Source organism: Arvicola amphibius, chromosome 7, assembly GCF_903992535.2.
Source record: "Arvicola amphibius chromosome 7, mArvAmp1.2, whole genome shotgun sequence".
Taxonomy (NCBI): Eukaryota; Metazoa; Chordata; class Mammalia; order Rodentia; family Cricetidae; genus Arvicola; species Arvicola amphibius.
The window spans coordinates 55269404-55292508 of NC_052053.1; the positions used below are offsets into that span (position 1 = coordinate 55269404).

Below are 23105 nucleotides of genomic sequence, written 5' to 3' on the forward strand. Positions count from 1 at the left end.
GGAGGTGTGGTAGAGTGCCTGTGTACTCAGAAAACCCTGACTTTCAGCCCGGGGTCGGTGGCATACAGTTGTGACACCAGCACTGTAAAGGGAGTCATCTTTGTCTGCAGCCAGCTACATGAGACCCTTTCTCAAAAAAAAAAAAAAACAACACAAAACTGGTTAGGGCCAGTGAGTGAGGAGCTGAGGAACTGAAGGGGTTAAGTCAGCACTGGCCTCTAGTATTCAGGGTTAATAGTGGTGGCTCTGTTTTATATGGTGGCCGAGAGCACCAGATCTCATTACAGATGGGTGTGAGTCATCATGTGGTTGCTGGGAATTGAACTCAAGACCTCTGGAAGAACAGGCAGTGCTCTTAACCTCTGAGCCATCTCTCCAGCCCCGTGGCACACATTTATAATCCAAGCCATTGGGATTTTAGAGGCAGGAGTATGGCTGTAAGTTAAGGCCAATTTGGGCAATGTAGCAAGACTGTCTTTTTATTTTTTATTTCATTTTTTTTCTTTTGTGATATTTTTGAGACAGCCTCTCATTATGTAGCCTGGCTGTCCTAGAACTCCCTATGTAGACCAAGCTGGCCTTAAACTTTGTCTCACAAATGCTGAGATTAAAGGAGTGTGCCACCATGGCCAAGCAAGATCCTGTATTTAAAACAAAAGAATAACCAAACTAGCAAATCGTCTCAAAAACAGGAAAATAAGAAATTGTAATTCTGCTGTGTGTAGAGTTTATTCTTCAGAATACAGAAAAGTCAAGTGTGGTGGCACGTGCCTTTAATCACAGCCCTTGGAAGGCTGAAGCGGGTGTCGAGGCCGTCCTGGGTACACAGGAGAAAAGAGCAAGTGAAACCGCTCCCACTGGTTCTGTGCGGAGAGTGTGCCCTCATTTCCTCACTCCCACTGGTTCTGTGCGGAGAGTGTGCCCTCATTTCCTCGCTTTGACGGTGAAAGGACAGAGAGCCAGGGTGTTGTCTCCTTGCTCTGATCTAGAACTTGTTTAGTTCTCACGTAGAGGTGATGGGTAGTGAACAGTTTGGGACCGTGGTGCAGAGAATAGTCGTCTTCAGGGATGTACTCCCTAACTGGTTTTCCAGTACCAAGTGGTCAGCTATCAATCACATACTTATAAATAGCACTAAATGGACTGAGCCAGTTGTATTTATATATTTAGATGCACACAAACACATACACCAATAACAACTAAAAAAAGAGACCATGACTTCAAGAAGGAACAAGGCAGGTCTTTTTATTATTAAGACCAATTAATAATGCTGAAACAAATCCAGGGAGAAAGATATAACTTCTGTTTTAAAAATGAACATGTATATTTAAAAAATCAGCTGTTATTAAGTATACTTGAAAATCAAGAGTAAAATGTGATTAAACACCAGAAGTTCAGCTGGGAGGTGGTGATGCACACCTTTAATCCCAGCACTCGAAGAGACAGAGGCAAGCAAATCTGTGTAAATTTCAGGCCAGCCTGGTCTACAGATCAAATTCTAGGACAGCCAGGACTACACAGACAAACCCTGGATGAAAAAAAAAATTTAAAAAAAAGAGCAGAAGTTGTGCTTATTACATTAATGACCAGGTATGTTTTTCTTTCAGGTCAAATTCAGTGAATTAACTGTTGACATGTTCCGTATGCTGCAAGCCTTGGAGAGGGAACCAATGAATTTAGCTTCCCAGATGAATAAACCAGGAATACAGGTGACCTTCATTTGCCAGAGTGGTAACTCTAACACATTCTCTCCAGACAGCCATGGGTGCCTCCCATCCAAATGTGGGAGTGTTGCAAGGGCTGAATAGTGAGTTCCTGTGACAAAACAAAGAGAGCTCAGTAAGACACCGAGAAGCTGAATGACAGTTACAGACTCTGAATAAAATAAGGACATTTGATAACTCACCTGTCACACACCACTTATGTGTCATTTTGGGTGTGTCACTGTAGGAGTCAGCTGACAAGCCAACCAGACGGGAAAACCCCCACAAGTATCTGCTCTACAAGCCGACCTTTAGCCAGCTGTATACTTTCTTAGCAGCATCTTTTAAGGTACGTGTCGCCCGGGCCTTTCTTATGTGGCGGGGAGAGTGCTCATGGTGGGCTCGGGCTGACCGCAAGTGTGAGTGGTGGGGGAACACAGGAAGTGCTGCTCCAGCTGGAGTCCCGGTCCCTGGGCTTGGGAGTGGGAGCTGCTGATGTCAGTCAGAGACGGTTGCTTAACCGCCATTCTCTTCCTTCCAGATTGTTATTACTAAACAACTTTGGGCTTAACACTCAGTGCAAAACTGAGAAGGAGAACAGTTTGTATGTGCTCAGGCAGCTCTGTGAGACACTGTTACTATCTGATAGGGAGAAGTATATGGTAAATGCCTGTGATCCTGCACTTGGACAGGTGTTGGAAGCCCTCTTGGGCCACACAGTAGCAAGTTCAAGGACAACCTGGATACATCAGTATGCAGCAAAGTTAAGGCCACTGTGGGTTCCATAGGGCCTCAAAAAAAAGTGGGGGGATGGTGGGAATTGGGTGGTATCTTCCCAAAATTTATGTAGAGGAAGGTATGAGGAGAGTTTGCCCTTTTTTATCAACCAGTGGAGAGCTTTCTCCATTTCATGGTTTCAGAGAACATGCTCTAACAGATGGAGAGTTGCAAGTGGAAAACATGTTGACAGCTTTGGTCGGCGGCTACACAGTGGGGATCACAGGGGATCTTCAACACGTTACAGCTTTGGGCGGCTATGCAGTGGGGATCACAGGGGATCTTCACCATGTCAGAGCTTTGGGCAGTGGCTACGCAGTGGGGATCGCAGGGGATATTCACCAAGTCACAGCTTTGGGCGGCTACAGGGTAGGGATCATGGGGGATCTTCAGCATGGAATTTTAAATTGGAATATGTGGGAATATGGTAATTCTCTTGGAAATAGCAGCAGTGTGTTAAACGACATGATTTTCCCCACAGCTTTAAATTGCCCTGAACTTTAAATAAAACTGTTATTTTTCTGTCTATGGTTTTGCGTCTGTGGTTTTCTCTTTTCAGGAGCTGCCTGCCAATAGTGTACTTCTGATTTACCTGTCAGCTACTGGCGTTTTCCCCACAGGTCGTTCTGATGGTGAAGGTACAATAAAGGAATGCTCCCACTGTGAGCAGGGCTTGAATTCTCTCTGTTTTCTACAAGACGATGGTCCACAGCCCAGAGACCACTTCAGGCTTTCTAGAGAAGCTTCCAAATTTAAAACCTCATCTGCTTGTTTAGTGACAGTGTTGAAAAGAACGGACTCAACTCTCCAAATTCTGCTGTTGGCCCCTGAAGTACAAATATCCTGAAATAATACATTGATCAAATTCATACTTTGCTATCAAATTTGTTAAAAGTATTATATATAGATTTATACATATGCAGTTTGATATTTATTTGATATTCCATAGAACTGTGGAATCTACCAACTTATTTATTTGACATCATTAATCATTGTAAGCTTTTAATATATTTGGGGATTTGGTCAGAGGCAACATTATGGCCAAACGTCTTAGTAGAAATCAGTGTACTTTTGTAACTGTGAAAGTTCAAGTCCTTGTTACGATTTTATTTTCAGTCCTTTTGTTTCGTTGCTGTGGATTCAGTCCATGCAATATTAGGATGCTGTTTCATAATAAGACCTCAAGTGTCAGAACATATGAGCTCAGAATTGTTCAGACTAGATGAGCAACTTAAATGTAAATGAAGGAATTAAATCTCTGGAGAAAAATAGTTTAACATTTTCAACATTTTCCTCCTCATCTGTCTGTTGGAATCAGCATTCCTTTATAAAATGCATGACCCACCATCTTCCTTGCATGACAAAGTAGTAAAATGTTAGTTACAGTGAAAGAAAGCAGAGCAAATCTCTACAGTCTTTATATTGCAGTGATGTTTTAGAGGGCTATAATCCAACTGTAACTGAGGGATGGGATGAGTGGAGCGCGGTGGACAGGGACAAGGGAGGGAGCATCAGGAACTGCCTTGGTTCTTATTAAATGTTAGTCACTTTATATTTCTTATCTCTTGTTTGAGAACATGTTATTAAAGCACATATTCTGGGTCTTAAATTAGACTGTTAACCTCTTATTTTAATTTTTGTAATTAATATAGGTACTAACTGAATGATCCTTTCTCAGAGATTATCTGAACTTCCCACAGTCACTGTTCAACTTAGATAAAAGTTAGCTAACTCTTATGACCAGTGGGGAAAGCCTAACATGTAAACCAGAATTAAAGAGGCTTACATAATAATAAAATAATGGATTTTTTTATGTACTGGAATTTGACAGAATATTTTATAAAAATAAAGTTTTTTAAGATTTTTATTTTTTATATTTTTTTATTTTATGCCCACTGGTGTTTGTGTGCATGTGTGTCTGTGTGAAGATGCCAGATACCTTGGAACTGAAGCTACAGGCAGATGTGAGCGGCCATGTGGGTGCAGGGAATTGAACCCAGGTCCTCTGGAAGAGCAGCCAGTGTTCTTAACCACTGAACCATCTCTCAAGCCCAAATAAAGTTTTGTTAGTCAGAATTTTCAAATTCAATTCGAATTTTTCTTTAAATCTTGCACTTAGTAGTTAATTTAAAATCATATTTACTGGATCAGGTACATTAGTGTATCTTTGTCATGCCAGTTCCTCAGGATGCGAAAGCAGAAGGCTCACTTAAGCCGAGGAGCTCAAGCCCAGCCTGTGCACCATAATGAGAGCTCCAAATCCTGCGTGTGTGTGTGTGTGTGTGTGTGTGTGTGTGTGTGTGTGTGTGTAGGGGGATCGCAGTTTGCACTTACCAGCTTTCTTTATAGGGTGCTTTTGTTAAACCAGAGATCGAAATTTTGTTTGCAACGTAAATGTTATTTCAAACATCTTAGGTCTCCATCTCTTTTTACTACCCAAATTAATGGAGTGCTATAGATTCTTAGCTTTGATGTTATTGCTGGGTTGTTTCTTTGTTTTTTTGGTTTTATTTGGTTTGGATGTTGGCTTTTCAAGACAGAGTTTCTCTGTGAAACAGCCCTGGCTTTCCTGGAACTCACTTTGTAGACCATGCTGGCCTCGAACTCACAGAGATCCACCAGTCTTTGCCTCCTGAGTTTAAAAGTGTTGAAGTAGGCAACATGCTGAAATGAAAATATTGCATTATAATAAAGTGTTAAATTTAAAGATGGTTTAAATGTTTTGTGCTTATCTTGCACTTATATCAAAGGGAGATTCAGTGGTGTTCTTGAATCTGAGCTTCAGATCAATCTGTGTCACCCTGCAGTTGAGTTCTGTTTCTTTTCTTTGTTCTTTAGGTCCCTACGACTTTGGAGGTGTACTCACTAACAGTAACCGGGACATTATAAATGGAGACGCAATCCACAAACGAAACCAGTCCCACAAGGAGATGCACTGGTATGTATTCTAGGGATCAAAACTCTGTAGCTATTAAGAGAAATGGGAACTTCCCTTAGACTACTTGTGTGTTCTTCTGTGAAGGCCTGCTTTTTCTAGCATAGAACCATCTTTAGAATTTCTCTAGCTGAAAAAGAAAATTCTGCTTTTAATGAACAGTGGACTTGTCTGATAACACTTTATATTAAATATAAACTGTTCATACTGAAAAATGGATAAAGAGGAGACCAGGCCATTGTATGTTTCAAATTATTCATGCCACAGTTAATGTTTCCCCAAGCCACATGTGGTGCTGTTGCTCACCTTAGTTTAGGGCATTTGTTTTAGAAATGTGACAGGTACATGAGTACCTGTCAGCATGACTGACCATCTGACAAGTGCAGGTTAAAACAATGACAAGTTATTACTTAACATCTGGTAGGATAGTTGTTGCAAAACCCAAGTGTTGTTGAGGATATGAGCAGAGAGCCCTTGAAGACTGTCGTGAGAATATAATTTGATTGGTAGAATCATTGTAGAAAACAGTATGGGTGTTCCTCTAAAAGTTAAAAATAAGGGCTAGCGAGATGGGTCAGCGGGTGAGTGCACTTGCCTCCAAGCTTGATACCCTGAGTTCAACCCCGTATACCTACGGGGGTAGAAGTGAGCTAAATCTCCACAGATTGCTCTCTGACCTCCATGTGAGCACTGTGGTAAAGGTGTTGGGGGGAAAGAAAGAGAGATCGCACATACAAAACGAATGAATGAATGAATGAATGAATGAATGAATGAATGAATGAAAATGAATGAAAACCAGTTTAAAATAGACAAAATATAATGGCTTATGTCTGTGATCCTAGCACTTGCTTACAAGTACAGGACAGTCTGGGTAGGCTACATAGCAAGGTCATTCATGTCTCCAAATGAGTGAAGAGATGAATAAATAAAGAAATAAAGAAATTTGAAATATATGGTTGGGGAGTTGGCTCAACAGTTAAAACCCTTGCCACACAAACAGGAGAGCCAACATTTGGATCCCCAGACCCATGTGACTGTTGGGGGAGGGGGGCTGAAATGGAGGAGAGGAAATCCATGAGCAAGCTGGTTTGCCAGACTACCCATCTCAGCAAACTCTGAGTTTGATTGAAAGACTACCTCAAGTAATAAGGTACAAAGTGATTTCAGAAGTTTTCCAAAATTAACCTCAGGCCTCCGCTCATGCCCAGCACACTTGCACGCACATATGCACACTGCAAAGGAAAAATAGCAGACTGTAAAACAACCCCATTTCTTGGTCTATATCTAAAGGAAATGAAATTATATCACTTAGTACATTATCTCCACCAGATGTCTGCACCTCATATTCATCACATTACAAAAGCCAAGATTTAGAAATAACCTTTTGAGATTCAGCCATAGTTACAAAAGTCCTCACTGTTTTGTTTGTTTGGTTGTTTTTTTTGTTTTTGTTTTTTTTTTGTTTTTTTTGTTTTTTTTTGTTTGTTTGTTTTTCCTGCAGCCTTCACCCTGGAGATCTCTATCCGTTCACAAGGAAACCCTTGTTCGTCATTGTGGACTCTTCCAACAGTGTTGCCTATAAGGTGAGTCCCTGGAGAGCGAGTGTGTGTGCCAGGTATATAGCAATAGCCCCAGGGTCCCCATTTCTAACATATGTCCTTTTATTTTGCTTTGTTTTACTTATTTAATTTTGCAGTTTGTATTTAGTGTTTCTTTTCTTTTGAGGTTGTGCATGATAGTCAGGATCTGATGCTATGAATAGAAACAAGAAGAAACACATGAATGGACTTTCAGTGGAAAATAATAAATCCTTCTGCAGAAAAAAAAATTCAAGATTACCAAGATCTCTGGTGGGAGGTTTATTTTTGTTATATAACCCAGACTGTCTTCCTTTACAGAACTAGTGATAATATGGGTGGCTTATTTCCTGGTTTTTAAACACTTTCATTTCTACACACCTCACTGTTACAGTTGAAATGAACTCCATCTCGTGTTATATAGCAATGACCTTGAATACTAACAATTTACATTGCTTTGTTTTTCCATGATTTAGCCTAAATGTTGAATGAGTGACAGTGGTTTAACCAGGAAGCACTTTTGAATATTTTGCTATTGAAACAAATCCTCGGGGGCTAGAATAAATGACTCAGTGGTTAAGAGCACTGACTGCTTTCCAGAAAACCCATGTTCAATTCCTAGCACCTACATGGCAACTCACAACTGTCTCTAACTCCAAGATCTGACACCCTCACATAGACATGCATGCAGGTAAAAACACCAGTACCTATAAAATAAAATAAAAAAGAAACAAACAAACAAATCCTGAGCAACTGAAAAAGGACTAATGGCCAACACTTTGATGTCACTAGAATTCAAGCTATAATCATTTATAATAAAGCAAAGCAGGCTTTAGTCTCTTTTGTGTCTTGTTAAGATGTTTCTTTAGGGAAAAGCATGTCCATGCTGGGCTGGTTTCTTGTTTCTGTCGTGAAAGTTCCTTCTGCTGTGGGTGGAAGTGGCTGAGAGTCAAGAGTAGTGACCCACCCGGCATGTGTGCTTTCCATTTGCTCATGTGCAATTTCCTTTTTTTTTTTCTCAATTTTTTTTATTAAAGATTTCAATCTCCTCCCCTCCGCCTCCCCCTTCCCTCCCCTCCCTTCCACCCATACCCCCACTCCACCCCTCTCCAAGACAAAGAGCCATCAGGGTTCCCTTCACTATGTTAAGTCCAAGGTCCTCCCAGATCCCCCTAAGTCCAGGAAGGTGAGCAACCAAACTTTTAAAACTAAAATCTGAATTCTAAGTGCATCTAACCCACCCTAAAATTTTTAGCATATTTCTACCCATTTTGTTAAGTTCAATGTTAGATTTTTTTACTTTTAGGAAACTTATCTGTCCTTTCTTAATTTGTATATCTGTATATATCTGCTGGGTGTGGGAGGATGGGGAGCTACTGAAGAAAGGCCAAAACAAGATTGGTGAGTTCAGGGCGTCTTGAGCTACAGAGTTAGTCCCTGTCTGAATCAAAAAAAAAAAAAAAAAAAAAATCTAGAAAAGAAGGTCCAGCAAGTAAATATATAAATTACATGTACATGAAAGTTCTTTCAGGCTGGGTGGTGGCGCACATCTTTAATCCCAGCACTAGGAAGGCAGAAGCAGCAGATCTCTGTGAGTTCAATGCCAGCCTGGTCTACAGAGTTAGTTCCAAGACAGCTCAGGTTGTTACACAGAGAAACCCTGTCTCAGAAAACCAAAACAAAGAAAAATGAAAGTTCTTTTAAGAATAAAATAAAAACAAAAATGGGAGGAAAATCATTGGAATAGTTTAAGAAAATGGGCAGATTCCATACTGAAAGAATTCACCCAGACTAGTAGTTCAAAATACATCCAGATTAGAGCCCTGCCTTTTTCTTTGATATAGATACAACTAGAGAAACAGATGTGTGTGTGCATATAATGCATACATGTACACACAATAGGCATATCAATGCTTTTTTTTCCCATGTTTGAAATAGCTTCCTATATCCTTGAGTACATGAATGATTATTTTCATTTTATTTATATGTGATACAGCCCAGGACCTCACATCACGCTAGGTGAGCGCTTTACCTAGCTACACTTCCAGCCATAAACATCATCTTAAGATCTCTCTGCTTTACTCTGTGCTGAGTTGTCTCTGTTTCTTGTTTGCTTATTTGTTTGTTTGTTCACTTGCTTGCTTGCTTGCTTGCTTGTTTTTTGAGAGTGGGTGTCTCTGTGTAGCCCTGGCTGTCCTGGAGCTCGCTCTGTAGACCAGGCTGGCCTCAAACTCACAGAAATCCACCTGTCTCTGCTTCCCGAGTGCTGGGATTAAAGGCATGTGCCACCATCGCCCAGCCTACTTTTGAGATGAAGGTACTGTGTTATTATCTTCTCCATAAGGAATCTTTATGCTAAAGATTAAATATCCAGTGTAAGTCTTCTTTCTCATTCCAAATTCCTGTTCTTTCCCCTCTTGGGAGAAAAGTGAGCTCTCCATGCTAATACAAGCCTCCTGGCAGAAGGAGAAAGTGACTGACAAACCAAGCTGCTCTGTGTGGCAGCTGTGACCCATATTTTTCCTAACGTGTTTTCATTAGGGTTGAAGTGGGCGCGTCAGTTGACTTTCTCTGTAGTCATGTAGCACTAGCTGAAAATTAAAAGAAAAAAAAGTCCCCAATAATTTTAGGAAATTCTGTTTAATTATTATTATTTCTTTCCTTTGGGAGAAAGAAGATTCGTTGTGAATATTGATAATCTAAGTAAGCTGGGTCTCTGTCAGTGCAAATGTCTGTCAGAAGCAGGTTATCAGGAAATAGCCTTAGCCACAAGTGTTTGATGTGTTAATAAACTGCTTATATTCTTGTATGACTTTTACTACATAGTCAGTTATACCTGGTCCACTGCCAGCCCCCCTCAACTTCCAGAATTCCATTTCTTGCTCCTTTGAAATTCCTTCTCTTAGCTTCTAATAATTTGCACTTAGATTGTAATGATTATGCTTTAAACGGTTTGAATTGTTAGGTTGAAGTTTTCATTCATGATAATGACAGTTTTCAGCCATTATCTCTTACTTGCTGACTCTTGAGCCTCTCTCCCATCTCCTAGGAGTCTCAGGCTTTCCATGTTTCTTACATTCTTCAATATTTTCCATCCTTTTTTTTTAGGAATTAAGTCATTTTTTTCATCCTGTTTTAGTTCACAGTGTCTCCTCATTATTAACTGTGTATAACACATTATTAATCCATCTGAGTTACATGTTAATGTAGTTATTTTTTATTTCTCTGACTCCTTTTGATATATTACGTTTCCCATTAAAATTTACTATTTTTAGTCTTTGCTTTTATTCTTTTGAGCTTAATAAGCAGTTATTGGTGTTGTCTGTCACATAATTCCTACACTTTGCTATTTAAGATATCATTTTCTGTTTTGTGTTTGTGCATGTTTGATTATTTTTGAAATTTAAAATTTTATTTCGTGTGTGTGTGTACCATATGCAGGCAGATGTCTTCAAAGGTCAGAAGCTAGGAATTGTGAGCTGCTGATATGTAACACAACACCTGCTCTACACGCTACAGTATGGTTCACGAGCCAGGCTAGGGGCTAGAAATTGAAACACATACAGAGAGAGAAATTGGTTATCCTTGAATCAAGAATGCCAACTTTATTGTGTTCCAGGGCAGCTTATATAGGGTTTCTCTGACTAACTGGCCATGCCCTAACTCTGCTGCAAGCCCACCAGAAACCACTTCCCTGCCATCAGGAACTCCTGAGGGGCTCATGCTCAGAGCAGCTGCAAAGCAGCTGCCTGTTTACTCAGGCAGGCGGAGGTCACAGGAAATTCAGGGTCTGGAGATCCATAGTCCCCAACACTGATGTAAGTGCTGTGAATAGAAATGGGGTCCTCTTGAAGTTCAGCAAGTGCTCTTAGCCACTGATCCATCTCTCCTGCCCCAGCATGCTTGATTTTGTGTGTGTGTGTGTGTGTGTGTGTGTGTGTGTGTGTGTGTGTGTGTGTGTGTGTGCCTTTTATTATCCTTAAGTCCTTAAGATTGGGAGAAGTTCATGAGGCCCTAATGACCTTCATGAAGGGAAGAAACCTTCAGTTTCAGGAGTTTGCATTTGGTTGTATCACACATCTAGAAGTCCCACCAACTTAGGACCCTGCTCTAGTATCACCTGGGTAGTAGATACTTAGGCTACAGGTGTATAGGATAGCTGATAGCTGACAACCTGCAGGAACTAATTTAGGGGAACAGTGTTTGTTGAGCTCAACACCAAGAAACGTTACCTTACCTTTCTGTGAGTAATGGTCCTAGTGGGAAGACATGTGAGGGTTGATTTTACTTCGTTGTTACTGGGAAGGGATCATCCTGCAGGATTCTTCTCTAATGCAAGCAGATATAGGTCTCTTACCATCTCTGTCCTTTTCTAGGTGTGTGGCTTTTGAAACCTAAATTCAAGTTGCTAGTTTGCCTTAGGCCAGCCACGGTCTGGCGTTAGCTTATTTGCTCAGTCTCTTCTAGTGGTTTTCTCATATCTCTGACCATCTTTGGAGCGTCCCTGGGTTCCATCCTGTTCCTCTTGAGCTGACTCCCTTAGCGCGCTTGCTTAGTTTCATGACTTAACTACTGTACCTCACTGGCTCCTCACAAGTGTATTACCTCCAGGCAAAAACTCTCTCTAGAACTCTACTCTTTTTTTTTTTTTTTTTTTTGGTTTTTCGAGACAGGGTTTCCCTGTAGTTTCTAGAGCCTGTCCTGGAACTAGCTCTTGTAGACCAGGCTGGCCTCGAACTCACAGAGATCCACCTGCCTCTGCCTCCCGAGTGCTGGGATTAAAGGCGTGCGCCACCACCGCTCGGCTAGAACTCTACTCTTAATCTACCTACTTTGTGTATCCAGTTGGAAATTCTTCAAACAATTGCCAACTAACAGAAACCGCCATACCCAAAACAATTCTAGGCCACTTCTACTTCCTGACTCCCTATCTTAGTGCCTATTTTGCTTTTATAGTTATCCCAGCTGAAAGTTGTGGCTTCATTCTTGATGTTATTTTCCTTCTCTTCTATATCACATGCATTTCATGAAACCTTCTAAGATCTAATTAAATGTCCCAAATCTCATGAACTCCGCTGCCATTCCCCTGGTTCATGCCACTGTTCTCCCGCCCCCGAGGTACTGTGGTAGTTTCCCAGCTGGACCTACTTGTTCTTCCTTCTTTATCCCCCACCCCCTGCATGTGTGCCTATGTGTTGGGATAAACATTCTCTACGCAAACTCTCACATAGCTTCTTATATCCCTCAGAATACAAAACCCCTGCGGACACACAGGCACTTTGACCTTTCAGTGACACTCTTCCTTCCTGGTCCTTGTCTTAGGGTTTCTAGTGCTGCAGTGAAACACCAAGACCCAAAAGGAAGCTGGGGAGGAAAGGGTTTATTTGGCTTGTACTTCTGGATCATAGTCCATAACTGAAGGAAGTCAGGCAGGAGCTCAAGCAAGGCAAGAACTTGGGGTAAGAGCTGGTGCAGAGCCATGGAGAGGAGTGCTGCTTTCCGACTTGGCTTGCTTGTCTGCTTTCTTACAGAACCCATTACCTCCTATTTAGGGATGGCCCCATCCACCATGGGCTGAACCCTCACCTACTGATCACTAACCCGGAAAATGCTCCACACTGAATCTCATAGAGGCATTTCCTCAACTGAGGGTTCTTCCTCTCTGATGACTCTAGCTTATGACACAACTTGCCAGTACAGTCCTTGCTACCCCAGGCACTCTTCTGCTCTGGCCCTCTGTGTTCCGCTCTTTCTATCTTCAATACCCTTTCAAAGGTTCCTCATCTTATTTGTCAAGTGTTTGAACAAATGAAGCCTCTTAGTCAGTTCCTCCTTAATTACCTTGTTTCACCTTGTAACTTTATTGTTCTTCATAGTTAGCGTTTGTATCATAACAGTAGTGCTATGTCTTCTGAATGTTTGCTGTACTGAGCACATTTAATTCGCACAGATAACTTGCCGCTCTTTTCAGTACTGAGTTTGAATACAGGGCCTCACATACACTAGGTAAGCATTCTGCCACTAGCTTCATCCCCAGCTCTCTTTTTCTTTTTTATTTAGAGATAGTGGTGTTTTACTAAGTTGCTTATAGCTCAGACCAGCCTGGAACTTAGAATCTTCCTACTCTAGCCTCCCAAGTAACAATAGTAATTATAAAATCGTACTTTCAGGCCTACCATTGCCATTTTTATTATCCTCATTTGACTAATAAGAAAACTAAGGCACAGGAAGTTTAAGCATTTTTTTAATATTTTATTTTTATTTTATATGTGTGGATATTTTGTCTATATGCCTGTCTATGTACCACCTGCATATAAGGCCCGTGGAGGCCAGAAGAGGGTGCCAAATCCCCTGGAACTAGAGTTACAGATGGTTCTTAGCACTGTGTAGGTGCTGGGAAATGAACTCAGGTCTTCTGCAAGGGGAGTCAGTACTCAACTGCTGAGCCATCTCTCCATACCCAGTTGAAGCAGTTTTACCCAAGGTCACACACCAAACTAAGTAGTAGCAAAGCTAGATTTAAACACTCTGCTTATAAAACCTGTGCTACTGATGTAATTGCTTGAATTCCATACTCTGTACCCAGACTCCTTGTTACCTTTGAGGTTTTTATGTAATTTATTCATTTTGTTTTCTGGGGGCCTGCCTGTATCTGCATCCCTGTCCAAATGTCATCTTCAGGGAGACAGGGTTTTTCTGTTTTGTTTACTATCCTATCTTTAGCATATGAGACAGAGTCTGTTCCATCATCTATTATTGAAAATAGACCTTTTAAAAGGATATTATGTCTGTTGATGTAAATTAGTACTGGAGTTTTTATTCTGTTTTGTTTTGAGACAGTCTTGCTATGCAGCTCAGTTTGGTCTTGAACTTGAGGTTCTGAAGTCTCAGCCTCCCTCCCAGGTTATAGGCATGAATCACCAGGCCTTGCAGTTTGATACAGTTTTTAATTTACATGTTTTTAAAGGTGTGTGTGTGTGTGTGTACCACACATGTATGGTTGTACACAGAGGCCATAAGAGGGTATTGGATCCCCTAGGCCTGGAGTTACAGTCAGCTGTCAGATACCTGACATATCAGTGCTGCGAACCAAAGTTGGGTCCTTTGGAAGAGTAGAGTGTGCTCCTAACTGCTGAGCCATCTCTCCAAAACCCCTTCAGTTTTTAATTACACACAAGCATGCACACATATGCATGTGTGTTGAGGAGTGGGTTGTGTGTCTATGGCGGTCAGAGTACAACTTCGAGTCACTTCATTTTTTCTACCATTTGGTTTCTAGGGATCAAACAGGTTGCCAAAAATGGCTGCGAGCTAAGCCATCTTGCCTGCCACATCTTGTTATTTCAGATAGAGGCTCTCACTAGGACCTAGGATTTGCCTATCATTCTAGGTTAGCTGGCCAATGAGCCCCAGGTCCATCTGTCTTTGTCCTCCCAGTGATGGTATTACCACATTTTACCTTTCACGTGTTCACTAGGCATTCAACGCAGATCCTCATGCTTATGTGGCAAATATTTCACCAACCCAGTCCTTAAATTTAAATATAATCCGATATGCCAGGCATGGTCACCTTTGTCTATAGTTTCAAATATTCAAGAGGTTGAGATGGAAGTTTCTCTTGATCCTCAGAATTCAAGTCCAACTTAAACAACATCATGAGACCCTGTATCCTAGTAAATAAATAATATATACAACCTGGTATTGTCTTTCAGGAGCCTATGACAACCCCCAAATGCACAAAATTTCAAGGAGGACTTAGTACTCAGAATAAAATTTTGTGAGGACTTAGTACAGTAAGGTGAAGATAGCAAAATCACCAAAGGATAAAGAATGTAAGGAAGTCTGGGGAAAACCAGGTCTAAACTTCCCGATGCTGGCCCAGTAGTCACACAAAATGCTCTTCTTTCCCCAACAACAAATTCTTTCCGTGTGGATTAAGTACTTTTAGGGATGCTTATTACAGAGCTAGGGGTGCAGATCAGTTGATAGAGTATTTGATGGAATTCACGAAGCTCTGGTTTCTGTCCTCAGCATTTGGGACATGGAAACCAGAAGATCACAAGTGACCTGGATTGCATGAGACCTAGTCCCAAACTTTACAGACTGACTCCACTAGAGAACTGAAGCCAAGGCTTAGATTGGGAACTGATCACCAAGGCATCCTCTGCCAGGCTTCCAGAGGGAGTGCTGGGGTTCCCCAAAGTGTCTCATTTGCTCCATCTAGGCAGAGCAAGCCTTATCATGTGAGTCTTCCCTCACACACCTTCCAGAAACCAGCCAAAGCTAACTTTATAAACTGGCACTCAGACCTGCTGTAATAACTACACAGTCTTTGTGTGTGTGTGTGTGTGTGTGTGTGTGTGTGTGTGTGTGTGTGTGTGTGTGTGAGGGGGGGGAGGGGGAGAGGGGAGGGAGGGGGGAGGGAGGGAGGGAGGGAGGGAGGGAGGGAGGGAGGGAGGGAGATCAGAGGACAGGGTTTGACTAGCAAGCAGAAAGAAGAGACCTTGAGGAAATGGATGGTCCACTTTAGCACTATCCAGAGCAAGAGCAGCAGACTAGGACCCACGGGCATTTCCAAAGTGTGGAAGAATGCTGTGGGATAATCACTTTCTTCAGTGCTGGGAAAGGAGCCCAGGACTTCATGCCTGATAGCCAAGCTTGGGTTTTTTTGGTGGTGGGGATGGGGGTGGGGGTGGGGGTGGTGGTAGTGATGGTATGGTTTGTTTGTTTGTTTGTTTGTAGACGTGGTCTCATAGAGCCCAGGCTGACTCCATCTCCTGACCCTCCTACCTCATTTTTCAAGTGCTGGAATTGAGGGTATTTCCACATTTCATGGCTTATATTAATCTTAGCAATCATAATAGATAGAAAGGGCTTCCAGGCCACAAAAATAACTTGCTATATTTTTGCTCAACACTTTAGTCGTTTGTTTTTTATTTAGATTTTTGATTGATTTGTTACTCACATATATAGCAGGAAATATGAAGACAGCGTGTTTTTTTCTAAATGTGGAAAAAAATCACTGTTATATATACAGAAGTCCTATGTGTTTGTAGGTCACTGTTTTCCACATACAAAAGTCCTGTGTGTTTGTAGGTCACTGTGTTACACACACAGAAGTCCTGTGTGTTTATAGGTCACCGTGTTACACACACAGAAGTCCTATGTGTTAGCAGGTCACCATGTTACACACAGAGAAGTCCTGTGTGTTTATAGGTCACCGTGTTACGCACACAGAAGTCCTATGTGTTAGCAGGTCACCGTGTTACACACACAGAAGTCCTATGTGTTAGCAGGTCACTGTGTTACACACACACAGAAGTCCTATGTGTTAGCAGGTCACCGTGTTACACACACACAAACACAGAAGTCCTGTGTGTTAGCAAGTTCTTTTCTGAACTTTCCATACTGTTCTATTTGTTTTTGGCCCACTCCTGTGCCAGTGCCACACATTTGTTACTGAAATTTTTAAATACATTTTAATATCTGATGGGTCTTTTCTTTTGCTTTCCTGATTAATTTTGGCATGTGAACTTCAACAATATATTTTTCTGTGGAGGAGGGGCACCAGTAGCTCTTTTTATTGAGATTGGTTCAAATTTTAATATATTGTTAGCATAACATTTTAGAATGGGTTCATCTGTAAAAGCATAATGTATCTTTCCATTTATTTGTCTTTATTTTTAATCTTGAAATTTCTAACTTTCTGACTTATTCCATTTACTCCTAGGAAATATATCTTTTTGTTGCTTTACTGAATAATTTATGTTATTAAAATTGTATCTATTATAATAGATCTGCCTTTAGAGAAATGTTATCCTAAATTATGCAGAGTGCTCCTACAGTCTGAGTGTCCACATAGTGCTTTCTATAAGGAGCATATTGGCATCATCCTGTGTGAGTTGTGGCCATGAGACTCAGGAAGGGACTTTATCCACTCCCAGAGCCTTTGAGACTGAAAGCTAGATCTGGAAAATCCACCCTGATGTATCCAGTGGGACTACCGTTTCTAGAAACCCAGATGACCTGTACCTGCAAGGCTACAATTATTTATCTACTATTACTTTAATCAGTAGTCTACATAGTGAACCTCACTGTTTTGGTGGCAATCCGTTAGCAAATTGGTATACATGATAATAATAATGAAATGAGCTGCTGCCGTCTCCATATCTGCTTGTAAGTTAATGAGCCCAATCTATATACTAGTTATGTACGTTGGAAGATTACTAGGTAACTATAATTTGTCAAATCTTGAATAAAAGCCTTAAATTCTTATATATTGCAGAATTTCACAAACTTGTTCGGACAACCACTTGTCTGCTTGCTTTCTCCCACGGCATATCCAAAAGCTCTGCAAGGTATGTTCTTGGTGCCTGTTACACCAGTGGGTCTTAATGAAGAAGACTGTATTTGTTTTGATCTCCCATCGTAATTAGACATGGATATGTTGTTTTATAAGTTTCAGTCTGAAGTATATCTGGAATCCTTGCTGACAAGACTTCCCTAATGTGTTGTGATTAGCCCGTGAGATAATTCATCTCTGAGAAAGAAGTGGTTTAATCCTTTGCTATAGAGAACTTCTGGTTTTTAGATTAAAAAATTGGTTTTGATCTTCATATCTGTGTACATGATTTTCTGACATTTTTGGTTATTGTACCTTGGGCATCTTTGAAAACTGTAAAATTGTTGGTCTAGGAAGTTTCTCAGCCTGTGTCTATGAGTTAGGATACCTGAGCTGGCACAACTTAAGGCTTCTTTCTTTTCTTGTTTTTTGTTTTTGTTTTGTTTTTTTCTTTGCATTTTTATCCTGTACTTTTAAAGTAATCTCTTCAGAATTCACCACAAGGACAAGTTTGTTTGGGCCATTTCTCCAGTGGCTACAGAGGGAAAGCCTTTTGCCCTTAGTATTTTGTCCTGAATAGGCTACACATAAACTCTAACTCTAACTCCCAGTCATTTCCTAGGTCAATGCTAAGGGAAACTTCACCCTGTCTTAGCAGTACTTGTCACTGTCTCACTATCTCCCTGACTGTGGATAGTGCTGATGTCTCTCTGTGGGAGATGGCATTGCACTGCTACATCCCAGCCCGAAGTCCTGGCTGCTGACATAGTTTCACACAGGAAGTGATGGTCAGCACTTGAATGCCTGAGAGAAGCTGGAGACTTACACCGTTGTTTTAAGGTAAGTTCTGTTGTTTAACAGGGAAAATCTTGTAGCAATTCTAAGTTCACATAGCCAAAGCCAAATCCTAAGGGATAGAACTTACCTTCAAACAACGGTAAAATTCTCCTGCTTTGAGGATTTTGCATCCTGTTTCTTATTGTTTCTGGAGGAATGTAACCTCTCCCCACTACTAGAGAGTGCTGTCATCATCCTGTTCTAATGTAGTTTTATTTAAAACTACATGGTCAAGTGGGTTAATACCAAAATTCAGTTAGCAGCTTCACTGCACAGAGGAGGAAAGCACAGACTTAAGGGTGCCAGCTGAACTTAAGTCCCAGCCTAGCCACTCATTAGCTCTGTTTTTTTAGAATGGTATTCCGCCTTGTTGTGCCTCCGTTATTACTATTTCCATTTGTGTTGCATAGTGCTAGGTACCTACAGACTCAGTTCGTGGTGTTAATATGTATGTAGTTATGATTCATATCCTGAATGTTTTTTTGCCCAACATCCTATCTTTACACTATAAAGCTTAGACTATAGATACTTTTAAGTAAAATTTAGCCACTAGACAGATTGAATACTTTATTATTCAATTTAGGATTTATTCAGTGGCATTGTTGCTGCTGACCTCTACAAAACGGTTTGGCACTCTGGTCACAAAGTAATATATGTATTTGATAAGGTTCCTACTTTTTTGTGTCTGTAGTTCTATCATTAATCAAGGCACACTTTATTCATTCAGTACAGTTTATAAGAGTTTATTCAAGGCTGGAGAGATGGTCAGAAGTTAAGAGCACTGGCTGCTCTTCCAGAGGTCCTGAGTTCCATTCCCAGCAACAACATGGTGGCTCACAACCATCTGTAAAGAGATCTTCTGTCCTCTACTGGCCTGTAGACATACATGCAGGCAGGCACTGTATACATAATAAATATAAATAACTAAATCTAAAAAAAAATTACTCATCAACCTTGTGCTAGGCACTGAGGAACAGCATTGCATCTGATACTCCAGTTGTGTTTCTCACAGAGCCAGTATCTAGTAGAAGAAGATAGAGCTGACCTAACAGAGGAAGCACATGAGTACAAACAAGAACTGCTATTAAGCAGGGAAAGAGATGCCGACCTGGGGTGGGGAGTGACTGAGCAGGTAGTGTCCCAGCAGAACAATCATAGCCTCGGGCTATAGAGCCTGTAAAACAAACATTTAGAGAAATTTAAATAGTATCTCTGTCGGAAGGGATTGTGTTACTGAATGATAAGAATCCTTTAAAGATGATCTGATTTGAATTGGAGAGATTTGAGTGAACAGTGCTGAACTAAGGAGGTGGAAGAGATGAACCTGCAGAGACTGCATTAGAGGGCGCTGAGGGAAGTAGCCAGATGTTGGTGTCAGGGGCTCAGCGGTGACATTCAGTCCTCTAGAGCCTTCTGTCGCTGCAGGACTTGCTGATAGACTAGCAGACAGAAAGCAAGAAGACAGGAGTCTGTGGCTCAGGCATTGGTAGAAATCCTGAGTCTTGATGGGAACCTGCATTAGAAAACGATAGGGGAAAGCATATGTTAGATTCACAGTCTTTCTGAGAATGGACTTGAATCTATCCCAGTGTTATTCAGTAGAAATGTAGGATGAGTTACATATCTAGTGGGGATTAACAATATGCCTTTTTGTACTAAGTCTTTGAAGTCTGGGATACATTCATAGATGGTTTGAATAGCCCAGTCTTTGTGTATAGTAGATCACAGGAAAGAACCAGTCTTAGTCTTTAAAAATGAGGCATCCATGAGCATGAGTAGCAGTTTATATCCTAGGAGTTGGTGTGATCAGCAATGTGCCAAAGGAAAAGCAGTGTTGACATTGAAGAGCCCATAATCCCATACTTAGGAGGCAAAAAGGCAGTAGGATCAGTAGTTCAAGGTTGTCCTTACATACTTCATGAGTTCATGACCAGCCTAGACTCCGTAAAACCCTGTCTCAAAAAGAGCCTGGGTTACATAGAAAGAACAACCAATCAGAAAATTGGCAGATTAAGTTCTCATCAGATGTTTACATCATCGTCGTGGATGCTTCATGAAGCAATACTTGCCTTATTTGGATGAAATTGTTTAGTTGGTGTTAAGATAATAGGAAATGTGTTTAAACCAGGCCATGTAGATGGAGTGGTGGGGCTGCATCCCGGCCACCCAGCTAGATTTACACCCGAAATAATCACACGGAAACTGTATTCTTTTAAACACTGCCTGACCCATTAGTTTCAGCCTCTTATTGGCTAATTAACCCATATTTATTAATCCGTGTAGCACCACGAGGTGGTCGCTTACCAGGAGAGATCTTAACTTGCGTCCATCTCGGAGAGGAGAGGCATGGCGACTGTCTGAGCCATCTACCTCACTTCCTTCTTCCTGTTCTATCTACTCCACCCACCTAAGGGCTGGCCTATTAAATGGGCCAAGGCAGTTCCTTTATTAACAAATGAAATCAACACAAACAGAAGACTCTCCTACATCAAGGCCATGTGGCACACGCCTTTAATCCCAGCACTCAGGGGCAGAGGCAGGCAGATCTCTGTGAGAGAGCTAGTTCCAGAACAGGCTCCAGAGCTATAGAGAAACCCTGTCTCAAAAACAGACAGACAGACAGAAAAAAGAAAGAGAGAGAGAGAGAGAGAGAGAGAGAGAGAGAGAGAGAGAGAGAGAAAGAAAGAAATGTATCTACTTCTCATTTTATAATTGAAGAAGCCTCAGTGTTTTTGTTTAACTCAAAACGCAGTATGCCACCGGAGGTGGTGGTGCACGCCTTTAATCCCAGCACTCAGGAGGCAGAGGCAGGCGAATCTCTGTGAGTTTGAGGCCAACCTGGTCTATAAGAGCTAGTTCCAGGAGAGGCTCCAAAGCTACAGAGAAACCCTGTCTTGAAAAATCAAAAAAAAAAAAGAAGAAAAAGAAGAAGAAGAAGAAGAAGAAGAAGAAGAAGAAGCAGAAGCAGCAGCAGCAGCAGCAATATGCCTAAGATGTATTTTCATAGTTTCGTGAAGAATTTACATTGTCAAACTGATTTACTGATCCAGCTTTAATTTTATACATTATCAGTGTATTAAGATATTCCTCTTGTGTCTGCTAACCCTTTGTAAACCTCTTGTCTGTATGTAACATGTTTGTAATTACAGATCAGTCTCAGCGAGGTAGCCTCTTCACTCTCTTTTTGAACAATCCTCTAATGGCCTTCCTATTTGTGTCTGGATTGTCAAGCATGCGTAGAGGCCTGTGGGAAAAGTGTCAAGAATATCTTCGAAAAATCAACCGTGATATTGCCCAGCTACTGACCCATTCACGTTCAATAGGTACCCTGCTAATCTACCTGCACACTTAACAAAGCTTACTGTAGTGGTTTAAATGGTTTCCTACTATAAACTGTTTGGGTTTTTAAAGGTATTGTCCTAGGTAGGAAAGTCGTGAAGGCTTTCCTTAACTTAGTTCACTATTGGAGTGGTGTTTTCATATTGCCTGCATTCACTGTCCCCTTTTCCCCTGCAGATCAGGCCTTTCTCCAGTTTTTTGGAGATGAGTTTCTTCGATTGCTTCTCACAAGGTTTGTCTTCTGTTCAGCCACCATGAGGATGCACAAGGCCTTTCGGGTAGGCAGTGAATCACTAAAGATCAAGTTTACCATTTTGATCCATTATTGCTAGTCATGTATTCTATTTTACTTACACTAAATAAAGTTTAAATAGATTCGGAATAATATTCAGAAGAAAACATATACAGCATTACAATGAGCGTGTCATGGGCATGGTGGTGCATGCTTAGAATCCCAGTATTTGTTAGGCAGAGGCAAATCCTGTCTCTAGAAGCTAAAAGAAACAGAAGAAGGTGCTCACCTTCCTGGACTTAGGGGGAGCTGGGAGCACCTTGGACTTAACATAGTGAAGGGAACCCTGATGGCTCTTTGGCTTGGAGAGGGACGGAGTGGGGGTATGGGTGGAAGGGAGGGGAGGGAAGGGGGGAGGAGGGGAGGAGATGGTAATTTTTAATAAAAAAAATGAGAAAAAAAAAAGAAACAGAAGAAGGTTAACATTTTTGTTAGCTGCCTGTATTTTTAGCACTTGAGGAGTCAAAGTTCAAGGTCACCATTGGCTACCTCATGGGTTTGTGGCCAGCCTGGGATATATGAGACACTTGTCTTCTTTTTCTTCTCTCTCTCTCTCTCTCTCTCTCTCTCTCTCTCTCTCTCTCTCTCTCTCTCTCTCTCTCTCTCTCTCTCCCTCCCTCCCTCCCCCCTCTCTCTCTCCCCTCTCTCTCTTTTTAAGCTTTCTTTACTTGGGAAGACTGCTGTGGGTCCTACCAAATCTCTCCTCAAATGCAGCTGATAGCCAAGTGTTGTGATCATTCACCTTTTGTTAAAACCTTGTTGCTAGGCAGTGGTGTTACACACCTTTAATTCCAGTGAGGAGCAGACGCAGGCAGATCGTGGAGTTTGAGGCCAGCTGGGTCTTCAGAGCAAGTTCCAGGACAGCCAGAACTACACAGAGAAAACCTGTCTCAAAAAAAAATCAAAAAAGAAAAAGTATATAAATGGATTTACATTGGTTTATTTTCATCAGTAGTGTTCTGAGAGCTGGAGATGTAGCTCAGTGGTAGGATGCCCACTTAGCGTGCACAAGTCCTGGGGTCACTCAGCAGCACCACTGGGAAAGTGATTTAAATACATCCATGTATATGTATGTGTATGTATAGCGTATTGCTGCAGTTGAGCCATGTTGATTATGATGTTTATTCTTTGGTATTGGCTGTGTCTCACTTACTTACACATTCTACCAATAATGGACATTTGGATTGCCTCCAAGTGTTTATTATTATATAAATGATGAAATAGTAGTTTGTGCACACCTTTAATCCCAGCACTCAAGAGGCAGAGACAGGTAAATCTCTGAGTTCAAGGCCAGCCTGGCCTA

The 23105-nt window shown here is 41.3% G+C and overlaps 1 protein-coding gene across 2 annotated transcripts in view; it reads left to right on the plus strand.

Moving 5' to 3' along the window:
* Nucleotides 1–23105, plus strand: part of Scai (suppressor of cancer cell invasion) — a 148552-nt gene that overhangs the window by 120570 nt on the left and 4877 nt on the right. For both annotated transcript variants that reach the window (XM_038336701.1, XM_038336702.1), the window contains 8 exons: nucleotides 1608–1709; nucleotides 1951–2052; nucleotides 3040–3118; nucleotides 5319–5418; nucleotides 6917–6998; nucleotides 17278–17350; nucleotides 21321–21494; nucleotides 21688–21788. In XM_038336701.1, the coding sequence (XP_038192629.1) occupies nucleotides 1608–1709; nucleotides 1951–2052; nucleotides 3040–3118; nucleotides 5319–5418; nucleotides 6917–6998; nucleotides 17278–17350; nucleotides 21321–21494; nucleotides 21688–21788 (813 nt within the window). The remainder of the gene's footprint in view (nucleotides 1–1607; nucleotides 1710–1950; nucleotides 2053–3039; nucleotides 3119–5318; nucleotides 5419–6916; nucleotides 6999–17277; nucleotides 17351–21320; nucleotides 21495–21687; nucleotides 21789–23105) is intronic.